Genomic DNA, 19,794 nt, shown 5'->3' with positions numbered 1-19,794 from the left:
ACCCAGTACCCAATATGATTATAAATTTTCAATTAGCACCTGCCTCTGAACAAATGTTAGAAAGATTTTCAGTAAAGTGCTGCAAACTATATTAAAGACTACCTTGTAGCCTTGAATTATATAATTTATTTCATCTTTCACTGATAGGTTTCAGCAAGAGACTTTTTAACATGATGCCAATGTGCTGCTACTCTTCAAAGTGAGAGTTTTCATCTACTCTAACTCAATTTGAAACCCTTTGTGTTGAAACCTAATGAAAACATCTGTATAATTTCTTTCAGCCATCATATTCTGAGTTTGATATTAGTGGAAATGTGCTGGGACTGATTTTTAACCAAGGCATGATCTGGTAGGTGTGGCAAAACATGTTGTATCTGCAGGATGGTGGGATTTATCTGAATCTGGGAAGGCTTTTTCTAAAATCCTGATCATATCCAATTTCTTTAATTTGATAGAATTTGATCCTATTTCTTTAATTTGATGCATGTACCAAAGTCTGGTACACGGCAATTAGTTGGAGCAATTCAAAACTAGTTACGGACTGAGATTATTAGACCATGTATATCAGGATTTTGCACTGAGTTGATAAGATTAAGGAAGAAGCAGGTTCCCAATCTCTTGTATTCTGTACCATCTGGCCAAGAAAATGAACTTAGCTGCTCTTCAGTCAGCATGACACAAGAAACAAGGTGTGATAAAAATAAAAATGTGCTAACTTTTCAGTGTTATAACCGTGCAACCATATATAATAAGGAAAAAAACATATTTAACAGAGTCAATAAACAGATTGTTGGCATGAAGCCTAAATAACCCTGGCAACAGTATTTAAAATAAATGTCAATTAAGAAAAAATATCCTTCCAAAAAAAGTGCTAGTATATCAATAAAAATACTAAATTATGAATGCAATTATTTTGTTTATACACAGATGTAGAAATTGGTAATACCTAGTTTTATGGCTATCTATTCTTTACATGACACAAGCAAAATGCTACCTGGAAAACTTAAGAGCGCATAACATTTCATGAAATCCTCATTTGATTTGCAGAGAAAAAGGACTTAGGAACAAAAAGTTCATACAGATAATTGTCTACATACACCTTAAACCCTTTTTAAAAAAGAGCAAAGACCAGTTAAAAAAACCCCATAAAGTGGCTATATGAATTTCTGAGTGCACAATGTGGAAAACACAGTGACAGAATGTGTGGCACACCTGGAAATATGGAAATCCTATAATATACTGGTTATTTTATGTGTTTGCTTCTCTTCTAGGATGGGATCTTTTTATGCTCCATGTCTCCCAGCAATCAATGTGTTCCGCCTCCACACATCGATGTATCTGCAGTGCTGGGCAGTGATGTGCTGCAATGTCCCCCAAGAACGGGTCTTCAAGGCTTCCAGATCCAATAACTTCTACATGGCCATGCTGCTTTTCATCCTCTTTCTCTCCACACTGCCTGCTGTGTACACCATTGTCTCCATTCCACCATCTTTTGACTGTGGTCCTTTCAGGTTCTTTGCATTTTACTTCCATCTTTTGCAACTGTTGTAATGAACTGCTTCCATACATCACAGTGAATGATGCAGTAATGAAAAAGTGCCTCTATAATAAGCATCAGCACTTGATATGCTGAGTGTTTAATTGTGATGTATTTCTCATTGTGGATAATTCCTGAAGTGGGAATCCTTGAAAACTGACTAATTCTTTAAAAAGTTTTATATGAGTTCTAGAACAGAAAAACTTTTTGTCAATTTCAATGAAAAAAAATATTATAACTGCTGCACTGAAGAAAAATTATTCTGATGGAGTAGAGCAGTGGCCTGTTGTGTTTAAAAGAGATGGCTGTTAGGAAATATATGCCCTGTACAAAGGGCAGATCAGAATTCGTGAGGGTGATAAATGTACTGTGATTCAGTCTTTGGATGCCTCAGTTCTTTCCAGCTCACAGCTTTTCATGTGTCTGTACTACCATTGTGAAGCTGAATTTGTTTTTAAATTCTTCAAAGCCTCCATAATCATGGACTTTTTCTAAACACCTAAGCCTACCCTGCAAACACATCTTGTATTCAAGATTAGACTTTGCTACACTTTCTCCTGTACAGAGTACCTGGAAAGACTAGTATAATTTTAATCATTACCTGCCACATAACATGGGATACAATATAATGTGTTGTATCACATGACAACAGAAAAGATAAGAAATAAAAAATTTAAAAGTCTTTAGCCTTTGTTTTTCAGCAAAATATTAACAAAGCAAGAGTGGAAGGACCATAAAAGAGGCACTCTGGTTGCAATTAAAGACTTAAATAATATATTACTGTTGTGACTAAAATGACATCTATATGATCCCCATGGAACTTTGTAATGGAGCAGAAGTCTCACCATATTAAATTGGCAAAAGGCAAAATGACAGATTGCCATTGCCATAGTCACAGGTACCTAAATGGGAGAATCACATGACATGACAAAAATTCTGATGACACAGAAAACTGTTTGAATTTAAAGAAGAAATTACAACAAAACAAGAGATACAAATTAAGATTTCTTTGTTTTGAGTCTTAGCAAAAAAATATTGAGGGAAATATTAGAGGTCAGATCTGAGTAGCAGCAGTTATTGAATTGGGTATTAACTAAATGGTAAGATTACTCTTCAAAATGAGAAGGATAATGCTTACCACTTTTTCTCTGTCACATGCAGAGATATGTTGTTCTTCCTCAAAAAGTGAAACCTTCAATGTAACTTTTGATGGCAGCACTTGAAACTGATGAAGGTTCATTCAGACTCGGTATAGGTAATGCTACAGTAGAATAACTAGTAAATAAATATATATTATTTATAAATAAATAAATAAAGCAACACAATTCAACAGAGACCTTCCAAGAGTAGGGAAGACAGAACAGAGTTAGCAATAGTGCAGTAGAAAAAGCTTTGTGCATGCTGAAAGAGCATGAGGAGAGCAGAGGATGGAATTTCTCATCTACTGTGAGTGGGTAGGGCATATAGAGAGAAAGGACAGGTCTGAAGAATTCTACCTTGAAAATTTTTATATGACTTGAAAGGGAGTGTAAACATTGAGACTGAATTAAGAAAAAGAAGTTCTTTACCTGAACTGAAAAGCAGTAACAGAAATCTTCAATGACTGGACAATCACACAGCATTTTGGTGACAATTCCTACAATTAAGTAAAACTACTAATTAGAATTGATACACAGAGACCCATTTTTCCAGTCTTGTCCAGGTTAAAAATGACAAACTTCTGTGTCACGAGGCACAGAAAAAGGCAAAATAGGCAGAAAGGGATTTTCAGAACATCTATTGATACACTTTAGAAGGAAAATAGTCTAGGGAGAAAATACATTTATAAATAAGCTGACACAATTTTCTATGAAAGTAACTATATTGCTGCAACAACAATGAAAATATCCTGAAACACAACCCTGACTTGTGTAGCATTGGTACACATCAAAGAGAAAGGAGAATTAGGCGGAACAAAAAACAATTGCAAGCAGACAACTATTTGCTTGTCAAATGTAAAAAAGAGGATTTGAAATTTTTTCCCCCAGGTCTTCATAGAGAAAAATAATTATTTGTTTGTTGGTTGGTGATAAGGAGTTTATAACTCATACATTGATTTACTGAGGAATACTTTGTAGTAGTAACCTGGCAAAATCTTTTAGCATACAATAAGAATTTTGGTGTCCTTTTTCTCTCTTATAATACATAAATACTACTTTAGACAATATTCCCTTCAGAGTGTAAAGTTTTACATAATGTTAACATACCATATTATTTTTTTTCCAGGTTTGATATGATGTGATTAACTTATATATTCATAGTTGCTGTAATATTTGTGCATGATATTGTCAACTTTTCTGTTTAATAGTGGGAAGACTAGAATGTTTGAAGTCATATCAGAAACTCTGGAGCACGACTTTCCTTCCTGGTTTGGGAAGGTATTTGGTTATGCCTCTAACCCTGGACTTATCCTACCCTTTATATTGCTGATGGTGTACGTACAGAATATTAACTCAATGCTTGCTCTATCTAAGGTCTGATAAGTTTATTTCATTCTGAATCATCACTGCCTGAATATCTAAGAAATGCAGTGCTAATTGGACAGTGATGAGAGACTTGAACAATTCATGAGTCTTTGCACATACTTGATGCACACTTGCAGAAAAATTGATATCTCTTTCTGTTCAATGGCTTTCTTTTTGCTCTAGTTATACTTTTAAAAAATGTTGGTCCTGCCACAAAAGATAGAAAACTATTAAAATGCATAAAAGGCCATAGGGAATTTTTAATGTCTTGACATCAATCAGCTTGTCCAGTTTGCAGAACAGCACGAGTCCTTAGCAAGTTCAACAGAAACATGAACATCATGTAGCAGAGTTATACTCAATAACTTTCAGTGAATATGATCTTCATTGCCTTTAACTGATAAAGACTCTATATTATTGAGACAGGAGTGTGAGATAGGGTTTTGGAGGTTTTGTGAAATAAGGCTAGTAGAGATTTTTGTGAGTAACTCAGTAATTGGTAAAGAAAAATAGCCCTGGAATATTTGCTCTTAGAGATTGTATTGGGTCCTATTTTATCAAGGTATTGTAACCTGCTTGATTGGGTTATTATATTGGGTATTAGTATACTGCTGAACTAAAATTTAATTTAATACAAAGATACACTGGGATTTAATTTTGCATTGCAGAACTGCAAGTAAATGTATACATTATGGAAAACAACAGAAATTACAAAAGATTTTATATGAGCAATATGAAAGATTGAGATGAAATTTTGCCATGGTTCTCTTAAGTCCAGATTCTATTTTAACCCTCAGCTACAAAGGTTAAGGACAGGTATTTAAAAATAAAGAGAAGAAAAAAAGAGGAAAGATACAAGGCAAAATCAGGCAATGCAGAGGAAACAGCTTATGCTGATTAATTATTTACTGCTTATGTCAATTAAAGACTTCATAGCAGATTTTTTTATTAAATCAGGATAGTGAAAACTATTAATTTCATAAAGTTGTCAGAATAGTAATTCCATACCCTAGAAAATGAAAATGTTCTTATGTTTTTTCTTAGCAGAAGAAGGAAGTAATAACTGGGGGAAAAAAGGGACTATTATTTTGGTTGTTTTCTTGACAGTATTTCAGATTGCTTACAATATTTTTCAGAAGTTTTCATAAATATGATTTACTCATTTTTATGGTATGTCATGAGAATTAACTTTTATAAGTTATTTTATAGATGTAATTTCATAGTTAAGCACTATTTAATGGAACATCTTTCTTAAATACTATAGGATTCAACGTAGAATATTAATGGATAGAATAATTTCTTTCATTTTCCCCCCAGAAATGACAGTGCCTTCTTCATAATGTAAGGAAGCACATTATTCATTGTCAAAATATTAGTACAATATTAAGCACAATAAATGAGAAAAAGATACAAACCTTATATTTTCACAACTGTAATGATTGCTAAAGGAATGTTCTGAGTCTTTACATTTAAATCCTTGTCTAACAAGAAACTATTGTTTTTAAAATTTAGCCTGAGCATTTATTATCTCAACGCAACATCCAAATCCTACAAGGAAGCTAACTTGGAACTTAAAAAGAAGTTACAAAGTGTAAGAATAGAGAATTAACAATTTTTTGTGTTTTACTAAATATTAGAGAGACTGTTTGGGTCTAAGAAATGCCATCTCTCTCTCCCTGTCATTAGCAAGCAGAAGAAAATAAAAGAAGAAATAAACAAAAGGCACAAAAATCAAATGAACAAGAGGAAAATCCATTTGAGACAGAACCTCCACCAGCAAAACCTAAAGGAGACAAGCAAGATGAATCCACTCCAAACAAAGGTAAGAATTGGTTTGAATGTCTCATGATGGGTGACTCATGTATGTGTGATCCTAGACTTCCTTACTGCCTTGATTGCTTCCTCTGCTCTAATCTCCTTCACAATGCTGAATCACAAGTATTAGCCTATTTCCTTCTTTGGCTTATTTAAGAAATATTGCAACATTATTCCATTCCTGGCAACACTAAAGTAAAGCTGAACTATAATGAACTGAAAGTCACAGCTCTGTTGAAAAAAGGCAATTAAAGCCTAGTCTAAGTGTCAGTGATCCTTCTTATCTATCATACACCAGTCAAAATCTACATCTTCTACCCTTCTGTTGCATTTTATTGACCCAGAACTACGCAGGAAGGCATTTGCCACCTGTGCCAGGTTCACCTGGAGAAGGCGTAGTAAGAACACAGTAAGCAACTCTTATCAGAATGCCTGGCTGGTGCAGGTGGGTGTCAGTCTGTCCTAAGGGATTTTGCTGTCTGTCTCTTTTCCCTTATCATGCACATATGCCCTACAGCCACTAAACTGCCTCAAGCCTAGGAGGAAAACCCAGGTGAAACATGAATATCTTTGGAAGAGCCATGTCTTCATCACTGCCTTCATCACCATTGATAGACAATACCTAAGTGCATCTTGAAAAATTTCTTGCATACCCCCATGGGAACCTTGCAGAAGAAAATAGGTGGAAAATAGAGCACGAAGGTCATGAAGGTGTATTACCCTAGGTTTGGGCAGGGGAGACCCAGGCTTTCAACTGCACTCTAGGATAGTCAGGCAGCTCTGGATTTCAGGGTGCTTCAGACTTGCATGATCATTTGTTAATTCTGTCCTCCAAACACATTTCAGATAGCAAGAAAGGACAGGATGGCAATGGATCAAAGACGACAGGCCAGACACAAGAAGCCAGCTCCTCTCAGACACTCCAGCATCCTGGCCCTGTCCTGAATGGCCACTACCCTCCACAGAGCCGAGGAGGAAACCTTCCTCCACCATCCATAGCTGTGACAAGGCCACCAGGGCCCAGAAAGCCTGGAGTGCCAGGCTATCTACCTGGAAATCCATACCGCCCAGGGATACAGCCAGGAATGCCCAGGGGTCCTCCCATGTACAGATGAGAAGTCTTAAAAATAGTGTAGTAAGATACTGAAGGCTAGAACATGGTCTGAAACCCAAACACAGAAGAGCAGAACCTGCTATGTTGTAAATCTTCACGTGCTTAGAAGTAACCCATGTGCTTCAGTTTTCTGCAGCATGGGAGCTTCAGAAGAAAACATGGCATATGTCTTGCATTTGAAGGCATTGTGAAAATATGTTGCCTGTATCAATAAATTGCTAAAATTACAGATTTTACTTGGGGATACTTGTTAGAATTAAAAAACAATTTGTATTCACCTGACTTTTCTTAAAAGCTTGAAATATTATCCCTAATGTATTTTCCTTTTTCTTAGAAGAACATTTCACCGAAAACACAGCTTTGTATAGTTTATGAGAATCGATTAAACCCTGCATATATCTTGTCCTCTGAAGTTCAAATATGTTTAGCCAAATATTTCAGATTGTATATGGGGAAACTAGGACTAAAACTAGGGAAATCTGCATGATTCCATCTAAAGTCTCTGTAAAAGTGTTAAAAAGGAAAAGGAAACCTGTAACTATGAAGAAAATTTAACTTCTATAACACTACCACTTTCACTTGCCAGTTTTCTTACTGAAGCTAAGCAGGGTACCTAGTACGGCAATGTTTTCATGCTTTTAAGAAAAACTTTTTCCTATAAGCTGGGCTTTATCTATCCTGAAATATTGATTTACACAGAGATTTTATTTCATTGTTTATTGGCATTTCGTAATAAGAAATCTCTGGGTATTCATCAGAAAATAAATGATTATTTATAGAACAGGTGAAGAAAGTTTAAAGATATGTTATAATTTGGGGAGTTTTTCAAGAAGTGTTGGAGTAAATTAGAGTTTAAAGTACTTTTAATGCAGTCTGGTTCCCAAAAATATAGAGGGATGTTTAGATCACATATACAGACCTTAATAAGGATTCCTTTTTCTGTAAAGAGTGAAAATTTTCTGGGGATGTTAAAGGCTTTCTCATTGTTAGTGGTTTTAGTATTTCATTCTGTGTGATTGCTTCATGTTGTGAACAAAAGTGAGATACAGCAAGGAATTCACCAGCTGAAGTTGTTCTGAGAAGCTTTCTGTATGCTGTACTGATTTTCAATGGTCAAAGTGTTCTCATAAAATACATGTATATGGAGAGATGAGCATGTAATAGCCAATATGAATAACAATAGCAAAGCTAGATGTTGTTCTGTGATTGAAAATGAGATATTTATTTTTATTCTTTGGTACTTAAAAGTAAACTTATTTCATCACTCTATTTTGTGACGCTTTTATTTCAGTACAACATGGAAGTGCTGCTAATTTTAGGATGCAAAACACTACCAGTATCATATTTGGGTGTAAACATTCTCTGTTTTTGCTTGTACTTACATTATATTGAAGGTTTTATAATAGTGTAAAAAGCTGGAAGATATTTGGCATTAAGGATAATTCAAGGTAAGAATAAATATAATGTTCCCTGTCTGGGGAACAGCTGACTGTACTGATCTGCACTTCAAAGGTCTTATTATTTTATTCTGCTTAGCATGAAAATTAAAATAAAGAAGTTAATATATGACATCAGAGTATGTTGCTTACTTTTGAGATGTAATATCACAGTTACAATGAATAGTCATCGGAAGTTATGAATCACATCTGTTGGAATGTTAGCAATATAATAATGAAGAATAGTATTGCACACTTTGAGGCTTGGTTTGGTCATTGACTTTTTGTTGAAATGTTTGATGCATTTTCATATAATACTCTCTGCTCTTAATACACAGGTATGTAAATTTTAAAAACTATCGGTGATTTAGTTTGGAAATTGCAAAAGCAAAGAGAATTACCAATACTTGTAGATTTTCCACTTTGATCCATTCTTATATGTGTACATTGATGTCATACACAACTAATATGTTCAGTAAATAATGCTCATTACTTGACTCCTTTTTCTGTGTCCTTACCAGCTCCCCAAATCTGTTAATATTTCCACAACTTTTATATTTCACATTCTTAATCCATTGTGAAGAACTTAATAAAAAAAAATAGATCAAGAACATTTTTTCTGTCTCTTTCTTGGAAATAGATAAGAAAAAAATCCATTTTGTAATTTGCTGTCAATAATAGTTATAACCAGTTGTTTCAAAATATTGCATCAGTTATATTATAACAGTTTTAGTGGAAATATTTAATTTCCATAATTCTCAGAGTCAATAGTTTTAAATCAATAACAATTTTACCCATCAAAATTATAATTTTAAAGTATTGAACATTCTGACTATAAAATGTTACATGTAGTTATCTCAAGTGATTGATTCACAAGGTAAAAATTATTTTCATGCAATGAGCTAGCTAAAAGAGAGAGAAGTAGCTAATATAAGATTGGGACAATTAGGTTGCATCGCTGATAGGGAATAACTCTTGGATTTTTAAACATAAATAAATAAAAATAATTTTTAAGATCTGGAAAAATTAGTAGAAGAAAGATAAAAAATGATATGCAATAATAATTAAAGGAAACAAAATATTCTAAAATAATTTCATAAGCTCTCAGTGTATGAAGGCCAGTTCTTGCACAAAGCACAAATAATCTCTACAAAGAAGATATCAATCTAAGCCATCACTTATGTAAAGTAAAGTAACAATCTGATCCTTAAAGTAAGAAAATATGTTGCAATATTTCCTTGAAATTAACATGGGATTAATTTCATGCTAACTGAAAGTAAATGTGATATTTCAAAACCTTTTTCAATTAAATCACCTAAGAACTGCTCTGCAGATAGAGCCACAGGTCCAGATATTTTGGATAAAAGATAATTTTATAAAGTCTGCAAGGACCCATATTTAATACACTAAATATATTTCCTCCAAAAGCTGTTAAGTCTGATGAGCTGATTGTTATGGTCTGATTAGTGAGAAATGCCTCTGCCTGAATTAAAGTGCAAACAAGACTGTATGTTAAAATAAATAATATCACAGAATCACAGAATAAACTGAGGATATGAATTTTAGCTAACTCTAAATGTGAGGTAGAAACATAAAAATTTATAGAAGAGAGGTGGTGGGGATGGAAGTGGGGAGAGAGAGAGAAAGACAGAGAGATCAAGCTAAAGATAGTCAGCACCCACAGATCCAGGGGCATCCCACTGGTTCTTCTTAACCCTGGGCTTCTCAGTGGTGGGATCAAAGAACTGTTCTACTGGGGATTTTTCACCTTTTACATTCCAAGTTTCGAGTATCCATGTGGCAGTAGCAGATGCTGTTCTCATAACTTGGTGTGGTATGAGCAGTTGCTTCCTTTCCCACAGTTTGCCACACTGGGAATTTTTGTCCAGATATGTCAGCCATAATGTGATAAGCAGATCTCACCTCCCTGGGCCTGGAATTAGTACTTGTCATATATTTTTGTCTCAGGTTCCTGTTGCGGTGGTCTATCTTATGGCATATTCCTTCAGTGGCCTTGACAGTGTTTTGAGGCATGCAACTGTGTTTTTAAAGTCCTTAATGTGTAAATACCTACCTAGGACTGAGAGACTCTAGAATCTCTTATACAATTTTAAAGGTGTGTTCTGGTTGCCAGTGTATTGCCACATTCTGGCACCTTCCAGTATCTCTGATGACCACATGGAACAATGATGCTGAAGGTCCACAAATAAACTGTGTTCCAGCTGTGACTAGATTAAAAATAGAGAAGTGTCTGTTTTGATTATTTTTTAAAAAGCAGTTTCTTACTGTCAATACCAACCTAAGTACTACCATGTAAAAACAGACTGACAGTTCTCCTGTGCCACTGCTGCTCTTGTGTGCTTCATGCAGATGGGAATTCTTAGTTTGTAAACTATGCTCTCTAATATTATCTACCAGAATAAGCTTCTTGGCACTTGGTGCTTCCTATCCTCAAATGAACTTTGCTGCACAGTGGAAAGCAAATATTCTGTTTCCAGAAACAGAGGAAAGTGGCACAATATGTATTGGAAGTGAGACACTCCAGGGCAGGCTGACAATTTACTATAAATAACAGCTTTCAGAGAATTTTGGTGCCCACCATCTGGCTGTATAACATGATGCTGCTTTCATCACCAAACAAGACTAGGTGTAAATCTATCTATCTCTCGATCTCTCGATCTATCTATCTATCTATCTATCTATCTATCTATCTATCTATCTATCATCTATCATCCATCTATCTAGAGCTAATGTCCTAAGTCCCAAAGCATGTTATGTGTTAAAATCTGGTCTCCTATTCTACTTCAGTATTGCCTCCTAGGGCCAATCAAAAACCTGTGATTAAGGCATATTGTCCAGGCAGCTTCCTGTTGCCTGGAATCAAAAGAAAAGCTTTCCAAACAATATTGAAGTAGTATAATGAGCAGTTCTTTAATGAAAGCTTTCATGTGCACAAAACATAGCTGTATGTCCATGCACAGTATTGGATTTACACTCTTTTAATGAGTTCAATTAATTAGTATATCTAGCAGGTACATCCAATAGAAGACTGGTTGTCCTGGCAACCTACACTTGGACGTGCCCTATTGGAAAGACTCCAAGGGGTAGTAACATAAGGCCATATTTTGTTATGTCTCCTAAGTGCTGGTGCAAAACTGGGTGTGCTTGTTAGAAATTCTTTTCTTGAAAATAAGACTAAACAGATTTTCAAGACGGCAAAATATGTGAGAAAGAGGAACCTCTAAAGTGCACAAAAGTGTTAAAAATTATACAGCTGTATATAAAGAAAAAATCAACAAAGGTACAAATAGATGAAACATTTATAGAAAGCAAAAATCTTCAGGCGTCTTCCTCTCTACCCCAGCCATTCCCTCCCATCCATCAGGATGCTGAAGACACTGGGAATCCTGGTCATCAAGCTGTGGGCCCTTGTGGGATTCCTTAAAATCAGAGGGTTTTGGGCACATAGCAAAAGGCAGGCCTCAGAGACAGCAGGATGGTGATTAGAGCTAAACAACAGCTATAAAATTTGTCAGCAGAAAAATTATACAAGAAGTAGAAAGAAAGGATAAATACAACAATGGTCTGTGTATTAATGCTTGGGTAGAATAATTCCCTAAGTTGCAGAAAAATATATCTGGTGAGATATTAGGAAGTTCTAAGCTTAATGATGGAGCTCTGTGTATTGTATCTTAAGGCTTACAAACAGGTATTGTATTTGAAATAAACAAGCATTATTTTAACCAAAGGTACTTGTGCTTATAGTGATTGGATAGAACTACTGTCAATATGCTTTTGCTTTGTGTGATTGGTCAAAAAGTTGTAACATTAAGTAAGTTGTAACATTAAGTTCTTGGTCTGCTACCTGGGATGTGAGCTGCTGGCATCTTCCTGTTGTCATAACCATGTAATGAGACTGATGCTACAAAATAAACAGCTTGAGATGTGTTCCACAGCAGTCCCGTCCTGTTCGTGACTTGTACATAGCCCCCGGCCGGCGGTAGGCCCTCATCTTCTAAATGTCTCCTCAAATCAAGGAGGACTTAAATCTCTGGCTGTCTCCTGCATGTTCTTTCAGCAGAGAGACAAACATACCATTGTCAGTAAGGAGCTGCCTCTAACCTTGGCTTGATCTCCGGCTTGTGAGCCAGGCTTTTAGTAATCCTTCCGTGGAAGGCTGCAGCAGGATCACTGAAGAGCAGACAGAAACTGATGAGAGAGGAAAGTGATTTTCCCTTTTCTGCGCAGCACTGTGGTGGTGGCTGTAGCTTCACTTCCCTGGTGACAAGCCCGTCCAGCTATGTTCCATTACTCAATCTGACATAGCAGAAGCAGGTTCTTTTTTATTTTTTTTTAATTGCCACACTATCTGCTTGCTTGAGAGGCTTGTCACCCTTTTCCAGACCTGCAGCTGCTGTTCCTTTATGCCCCATATCTGTGACAGAAAAGGCACAGCACGTCTGCATATCCTCTCAGTTCATGAAACATATGCATGCTCTTTCTGTGAAACTGGCAATCCCTGTGTGCTAGGCATGTGTATTACACTAGAGGTAATATGCTGGGATGTGCTGGTCATGCCATGCCTGAGGCAGGAGGAGAGGTTCTGTGTTTAACCAGTGCTGTTGAAAGTGCAGACCAGCCAGGCAGTCTTTTTCTGACTGTAGGACTTCTTTTACACATGGGCTCCATCATTTCATTCCTGTTCTGACGTACAGATGAGAGAAGTCACAGTATTTTTGCTTTTAATCAAGTCAGAGGCTAAAATGATAATTGCTTACTTAATATATGGGTTTATGTCATTATTTTGTACTCAGTTCCATATGAAATTTTGCTGAATGTTACTAGTTGTATGTATGGTTTTTTAGGCCTTTATTGAGTGGACCTAAGCTGGCTATATTTACTTTTAAAGTTTATATTGTATCCCTGACAGGACTCTACTCCTTTCTAAAAGGCACTCATTAACTCTTTGAATCCCACTTTTACCTTGTCACTTTATTTGAAGGTGCCTCTCACCCTAATTAAATTTGGCTGGTAAAATGCTTTATGTACTTTTCTATTCCAGAGTGCTTGAACTAGGAAATAGTTTGTCTCAGTAGTTACCCAGTTTTAACTGAATAAAGAAAAATATGACAAATAAGACATTTTTTCTTCTCAGTATATGAATTTGATGAAACTGTCCCTCAATTCTTGTCTTTCTCTCTCTCCTGAAATCTTACTCTTTGCCTTTCTTCCTTGATAACTGTGGACTTTTAGTTTAGCTTCTACCCTATCCACTCTATCACTTAAAAATAAAGATAAAGAGATCATAATCCATCATTCACATTCATTCACTGCAGAAAATCACCTGGTGTTCTCAATTTATTAATTTCTGAATTTAAGTTGAATGTAACTTTTTTAAAAAAAGTCATCTGCCTAGCCACTTCTTTATTTCAAACATTTTATGTTGTGAAATTTACTGGCTCCATCATGTTCTGAACTACATGTGAACATTTTGATGTTGCTTAGAATTTTTATGCATTTGTGAGGCTCCCACTGCACAGCTGCTCTAAATTGAACTAGGAGCTACTAATAAGTGAGCATCTAAGCATATGAGTACCTAAACATTAGCTTCACACTGTTATGGGCCATCAGATATGTATTAATCTATTAACTGTATGCATAATAAGAAGTTGTTTTAAAGCTTACACTGATGTAAAAAGTGCTTTTTTCTCTTTCTCTTCTACTTGCCTTATAAAAAAACACCCATAAAATTGCATGTGACTTTGTTATTCTCTCCAGTAGGGGTCAGAACAACATAAGATAATTCCCACCATCTGTGTGAGTAATTGCCTTAGGAAAGAATAAATCCTTCCTACTCGATCCCATAAAAGTTGACAGAATTAAGGTTGGTAATAGTTTCAGTTCAACTGGGAATTTGTGGTACTGCCACAAGTCTGCTGTCATGATGTTTCAACTGATGCCAGTGGTACATGTTTGCTGTTCTGTGGCTATCTAAAAGAAATTTTAAAAAATAGTAGACCATCTGAAATAGTGAATGGGAAAATTCAGGGGAAAATTTGTGTCCAACACGAATGTGTTTTTTAGAGATAATAACTGCTACTGTAACTGCTTGAGAATCAGTCTTTTGATTTCTGCTTTTAAATCAGCATTGCTGAATCATATTATTTGACCTATAGGTACTTTTCACACCAAAATAGTCCATATATTCTCTCACTCCAAACATGACAAAATGTAGTGCTTGTTCAAAAAGCTAGATTTAAACATATATTTATACAAAAAAAGCAAACTCCAAACTCATCAAAGGAAATTTACAATTCCATGTCTTCTATTTCATCAAAAAAACAGTGCTCTCTGTCTTACATGTCTTATTTAAAATAACTAAGTATAGATTAAGTACTGATTTTCATTTTCCTGGATAAATGCATAGATGTGTAGTAATATTCAGATAGATAAATCTAATGGAGTATAATTTGGGAAACATTTTTGCAGAGCAAAGATGTTCAGATAAACTGCAAACTGTAGCTCATTCAATAGAGGTAGCAAACAGCTCTGCAAAGAATTCATATCATGGTAAATCTGTAGTGGATGAAACACTACAGAAATTACAGGTTACATGCAAATATTTGATCAAAGAAAAATCTGCAGTCCTTACAAGCTGTGACAGAATAGGGCAGAAGGATTGTCCTGCCTCACATGAACTGTCCATGGAGGTAATTACATACAACACTGTTTTAAAAAGCTGAGACATCTCTTTCAGGAGGTATATGAAGGCACATATCCCTTCATTTTCCATTAAATGAATAAACAAGTTCAAGAATACTTATGACTTTATATTTCCATTCAGTAATACAGAACAAATACAGAAGTGCAGAAAGGATTCTATTCTAAGGCAGAACAGTCAATTGCACAACAATGGTACATCCAGTTCCCATGTTGTTTTGCAGCGGATACATTTACATCAGGAAACAATACTTCCTCCAGGCAATTTCTGCACTGAACAAATGCAAGTAACATAGGCTATACCTGCCATTATGTAGTGTGGAGAAAGTTTGTTTTGTCTTTTGTAAGTCACAAGAAAACTGGTATGGGAATCTTGCAGCAAAAAATCAGGAAAACAAATTCTAGGATGGTGTGAATATAAAACTCAGCATCATCACAGAATCACGGGATGAGAGAATCACATGAACAGTTCAGGTTAAAAGTGACCATTGTGGGTCATCTGGTCCAATATCCCTTCTCAGGCTGGGTGTCGTGGTTTGACACGGAAAGAGAACTTTTTCCGGAAGGAAGAGGTCAATTTAGATATTGACCAATTGAAGGTGGACACGCCTCTGAGAACACAGAGGGGTTAAAATCAGAATTCCCAGGAGAACTGGCTCTCTTTGGTTCCGGTCAGCGTGCAGTGCAGGACTCTCCCCTGCCCGGCCGTGGCTGGGTGGGGAGGGGGAGGCCCATGGCCTGACTGAGGTGGGCCCAGGGGTGGAGGGACTGGAACCGGGCTGGCCCCTGTAGATGGAAGGGTGGAGAAATCTGGGATGTCTCCATTCCCCCTGCCCTCCCCCCCCCCCCCCCCAGAGTTTCTCTCCCGAGAGAGAGAGAGAAAGAGACATCGGCAGTTCTGTCAGCAATTCCACCACGAGGAAGGAGGAGCGGGGTGGGGGGGAGCTGCAAGATGCCCAGTTGCGTGGGAGTTGCTGGATGTCCGGGCATCGAGCCATCCTGGGAGTTCGGACTTTTAACCCTTCCTTGAGAAATGAAAGTTTTGTGAATTTTCCTTTCCCCTCCTCGGTTTGAAAGAGAGGAAGAGGGACACCTTGGACCCTGGGATGTTAGAAGGAGGAATTCTAGATGGGAGGGGGACAAGGAGTGGCTTTTGGCTGGACTTTTCCGCGTTAGCCACAACCTGAACCAATCTTCTCCTTCAAGAGGGACTGTGTTTTGGGAGGATGCCAGTGAGTCAAGAGATCTGCTTCAGCTGGGAAGAGACAGAAGTGGAGTGAACACAGAAAAGGTTAGAGGGTTTGTGGTGGCACCCCCCTGTCCTGGAAAGGAAAGAGAAGAAGATCTCTGTTCTTGAGCCCTCGGCCCCAGGGGAAAATGGGGGGGACTGTGGTCCCAAACAATGAAAAACTGAACTGTTGTTTTCTCCCCTCTTGGCAGGGCATCCTTGAAAGGAAAATCTTAAAATCAGTCTGTCCATCCATGCATTGGTGGTGAGAGCACTGTGCATGGAAAGGAGAAGGGTCACCATGGCAAACTTTTCTCCGGGCAGTGCCATGTGTGACATGGAAACACAGGATGTGGAGCTGTGTTTCTTGGGGGGGTCTGTGGCACAGGAGAGACTCTGTTCCCTCAATGGACTGAGTATCGATTGTCTGGAGGGTGGAAACCTGATTGGGGTCCAGATTGTGTCTCACTGTGGTTTGTTGGAGTTGGGTGGTGGGGGGAGGAATGTTTTGCAAGGTTTTCATTTGATCTTTGTGTGGTTTTTTTTTCCCTTCTTTAGTTTTCTCTTTTCTTTTGTAGTAGTAGCTTAATAAAGTTTTTTTCTGTTATTAAGCTTGGGCCTGCTTTGCTCTGTTCTAGATTCCACTTCACAGCATTCAAGGGAGGGATCACATTTTCATGGGGGCACTGGCATTGTGCCAGTGTCAAACCATGACACTGGGTCATCCCAAAGCACACAGCACAGGATTGTGTCCAGACAGTTCTTAGTCTTCCTCCAGTGACGGAGATTCCACAGTGTCTCCGGGCAATCTATTCCAGTGCATGTAAATAAGTTTTTCCTATGCAGGTGGAACTTCCTGTGCATCAGTTTCTGCCCATTTCCCCTTGTCCTACTGCTCAGCACCCCAAAGAAGAGCCTGGCTCCATCCTCTTGGCATCCTCCCTGCAGATACTTGCACTGATGAGATCCCCTCTCAGTTCTCTCTTCTTGAGGCTGAACAGGCCCAACTCCCTCAGCCTTTCCTCAGAAGAGAGATATTGCAGTCCTTTAACCATTTTTGTACCACTGCCCTGGCCTCATTCCTGGAGTTCCATGTCCTTGTTGTGCTGAGGAGCCCAGAACTGGACACAGCACTCACAGGGCTGAGCAGAAGGGCAGGATCACCTCCCTTGAGCTGCTGGCAGTGCTCTTCCTGATGCACCCCAGGACACCACTGGCCTTCTTGGCCACACAGACACGCTGCAGGTTCATGGACAACTTGTCCACCAGGATCCCCAGGTCCTTATCCACAGAGCAGCTCTCCAGCAGGTCAGCCCAGTCTGTGCTGGTGCATGGAGTGGTGCAGGATCAAGCGTTTGCCCTTGCTGAACGTCAGAATTTTCCTCTCTGCCCATCTCTCCTGCCTGTTGAGGACCCTCTGAAGGGCTGCACAGCACTTGGGTGTCAGCCACTCCTCCCAGCTCAGAGTAATCAGATGCTGAGGAGGCATCTGCCCCTTCATTGAAGACAGTGATACTGGGCCCAATATTGGACTTTGACTGATGCCTACAATGATAGGCCTCCAACTCTTCCCTGTGCCACTGATTACCAGCTTTCGACATCTACCATTCAGCCATTTTCATCATCAAGATCACTTGTTTTCACAGCATCCTTGTTATAAATATTTTACTACTTATGTAGCATTATCTGGCTGTGTATCTTTATGGTGTGTCAAAGATACATAGCAGAATCACACATTTTACTTTTCAAGTGATGTATAATCTCTGCTCCTGTGATGAGCTTTGGATAAATACCAGCAAGGCCACTTGAATTGGTTCTTTTCATTTGGCTTCTTTTGCTAGGGTTAGTCTACAAATACATGGCCGTCCAGAGCAACTCAGCTGAGACGTCTCTGTTAGATGGTCAAGGAATTGGTGGATAACTTTTCTGTCAGCTCCACCTAGCAGAGAGATACAACTGACGGTCAGTACCCAATTCCACAAAACAGGCATATAATTTCCACTTTCATGGCTTCCATTCAGAGTAACAGAGTAAAATTTTTCCTCTTCCAGCTACCTTGTCTGAAATTGATGAAGGTTTCAGTGAACATATCTTTCCACTAGAAAAATTGTTCTGGTACCCATATGTCTGCTAGAGTATTCATAGATATACTTAAAACTTGATTGTTTCAAGTGCCGAAAGCTAGGCTATTTAATGCATGCCTAAACTGCACAAGAAGTAATGAACTCAGTCTCAGGCTGAAATCCAGTGAGCTGCAAGCTTTGCAGATCACAGTATGAACAGTCAGATTAAGACTCCCATTTTTCTGTCCTAGGATCCTGCTGGCAAATAGATTTTTTTGTGCAGGACTCCAGTGTCCAGTCTCTGACCTTAGATTTTTCCCATTGTCTTTTGCCTCTCCAGAAAATGTCACTAAAGCAACCTGCTCTGTAGATGGCACTTTCTGCTTTTCTCCTGTTTCTCTAAAAGCAAAGCATCTGTACCAGAGACAGACGCCAGAGCCCAGTGGGGACAGGCTGTTCCCTGAATATGCAGGAAACTTACTACTTAACCTGTGTGCTATGTTTAGTTGCCTATTGGATAAATTCCAGCAATCAGTTTTGCAATTGTTATCTTGGTGCTTAGCACACAAGATTTTTCAGCTTTCGTTTCAACATTCTTAAAATGCTTACTTGGATATTGAAAGCTCAGTATACCCCCTGGAAATATTTGCAGACAGCAAGGATATGTTACAGGTAACATTCATGCTATTTTGTCGGTCTTCTAGGTGTGTTCTAGGAGAGATTGCCATGAAGAAAAAAAAATAAATTAAAGAAAAAACCAATTTTTACTGTAGTTCTGCATATAATTTATATGGGATTCTGGCATAAAATGTGTTATTTTCTTTCAGGGAGAAATGAAATTTAGGATATTTCAATTCTAGGTTAAAATGGAATCCTTTCTTGTTCTGCAGAACTTAATTCAAGTGTTTCTTATTGTACTGACAGACAAGGCAAGTTACAGTATTTCCGTGAGGCAAGGATTATTTCCTTTTTATAAATCCTTCTGCAGGTACTCTTTTGACAGAATATTTTTCTTCACCTATTTTTTTTTGTTGCTGTTGTTGTTGAGGAAGTTTTTGCATTACATTATGGCAAAGGACAAATGTATTTACCACAAAGTTGAAAAAGACCCATCTGTCACAAGTGTCATAGGAGCAGAAATAGATGTTCAAAAAATTCTTGAAATCCACATTAATAACTGCATCAAGGATTGAGCTGAACACCATCCTACATATTAGTAGATTATCTGTGGATGATTCTGCTCTTTTTTGCATCTCTTTGATTAGTATTGGCAAGAAAGGAGAAAGTATAATAAAATAACACATCAGTTAAACAAACTATTTGCTCTACCTTTCTGCATAGGTTCACAAACAGCTTCTTTTCCTTTGCTTGCTGTGG

General features: G+C 37.6%; 1 protein-coding gene across 1 annotated transcript in view; it reads left to right on the top strand.

Annotated features, from left to right (window-relative positions):
- TMC1 (transmembrane channel like 1) overlaps positions 1-6,971 on the top strand; it is a 55,522-nt gene extending 48,551 nt beyond the window's left edge. The window contains exons 15-20 of the mRNA XM_077790012.1: positions 282-349; positions 1,272-1,511; positions 3,885-4,010; positions 5,554-5,632; positions 5,728-5,863; positions 6,703-6,971. Coding sequence (XP_077646138.1) covers positions 282-349; positions 1,272-1,511; positions 3,885-4,010; positions 5,554-5,632; positions 5,728-5,863; positions 6,703-6,971 — 918 coding nt within the window. The remainder of the gene's footprint in view (positions 1-281; positions 350-1,271; positions 1,512-3,884; positions 4,011-5,553; positions 5,633-5,727; positions 5,864-6,702) is intronic.
- Positions 6,972-19,794: the final 12,823 nt, after the last annotated feature.

The sequence above is a fragment of the Lonchura striata genome, chromosome Z (genome assembly GCF_046129695.1).
Source record: "Lonchura striata isolate bLonStr1 chromosome Z, bLonStr1.mat, whole genome shotgun sequence".
Lineage (NCBI taxonomy): Eukaryota > Metazoa > Chordata > Aves > Passeriformes > Estrildidae > Lonchura > Lonchura striata.
Note: the sequence above shows the minus strand (reverse complement) of the source record. Positions and strands in the feature narration are given on the sequence as shown.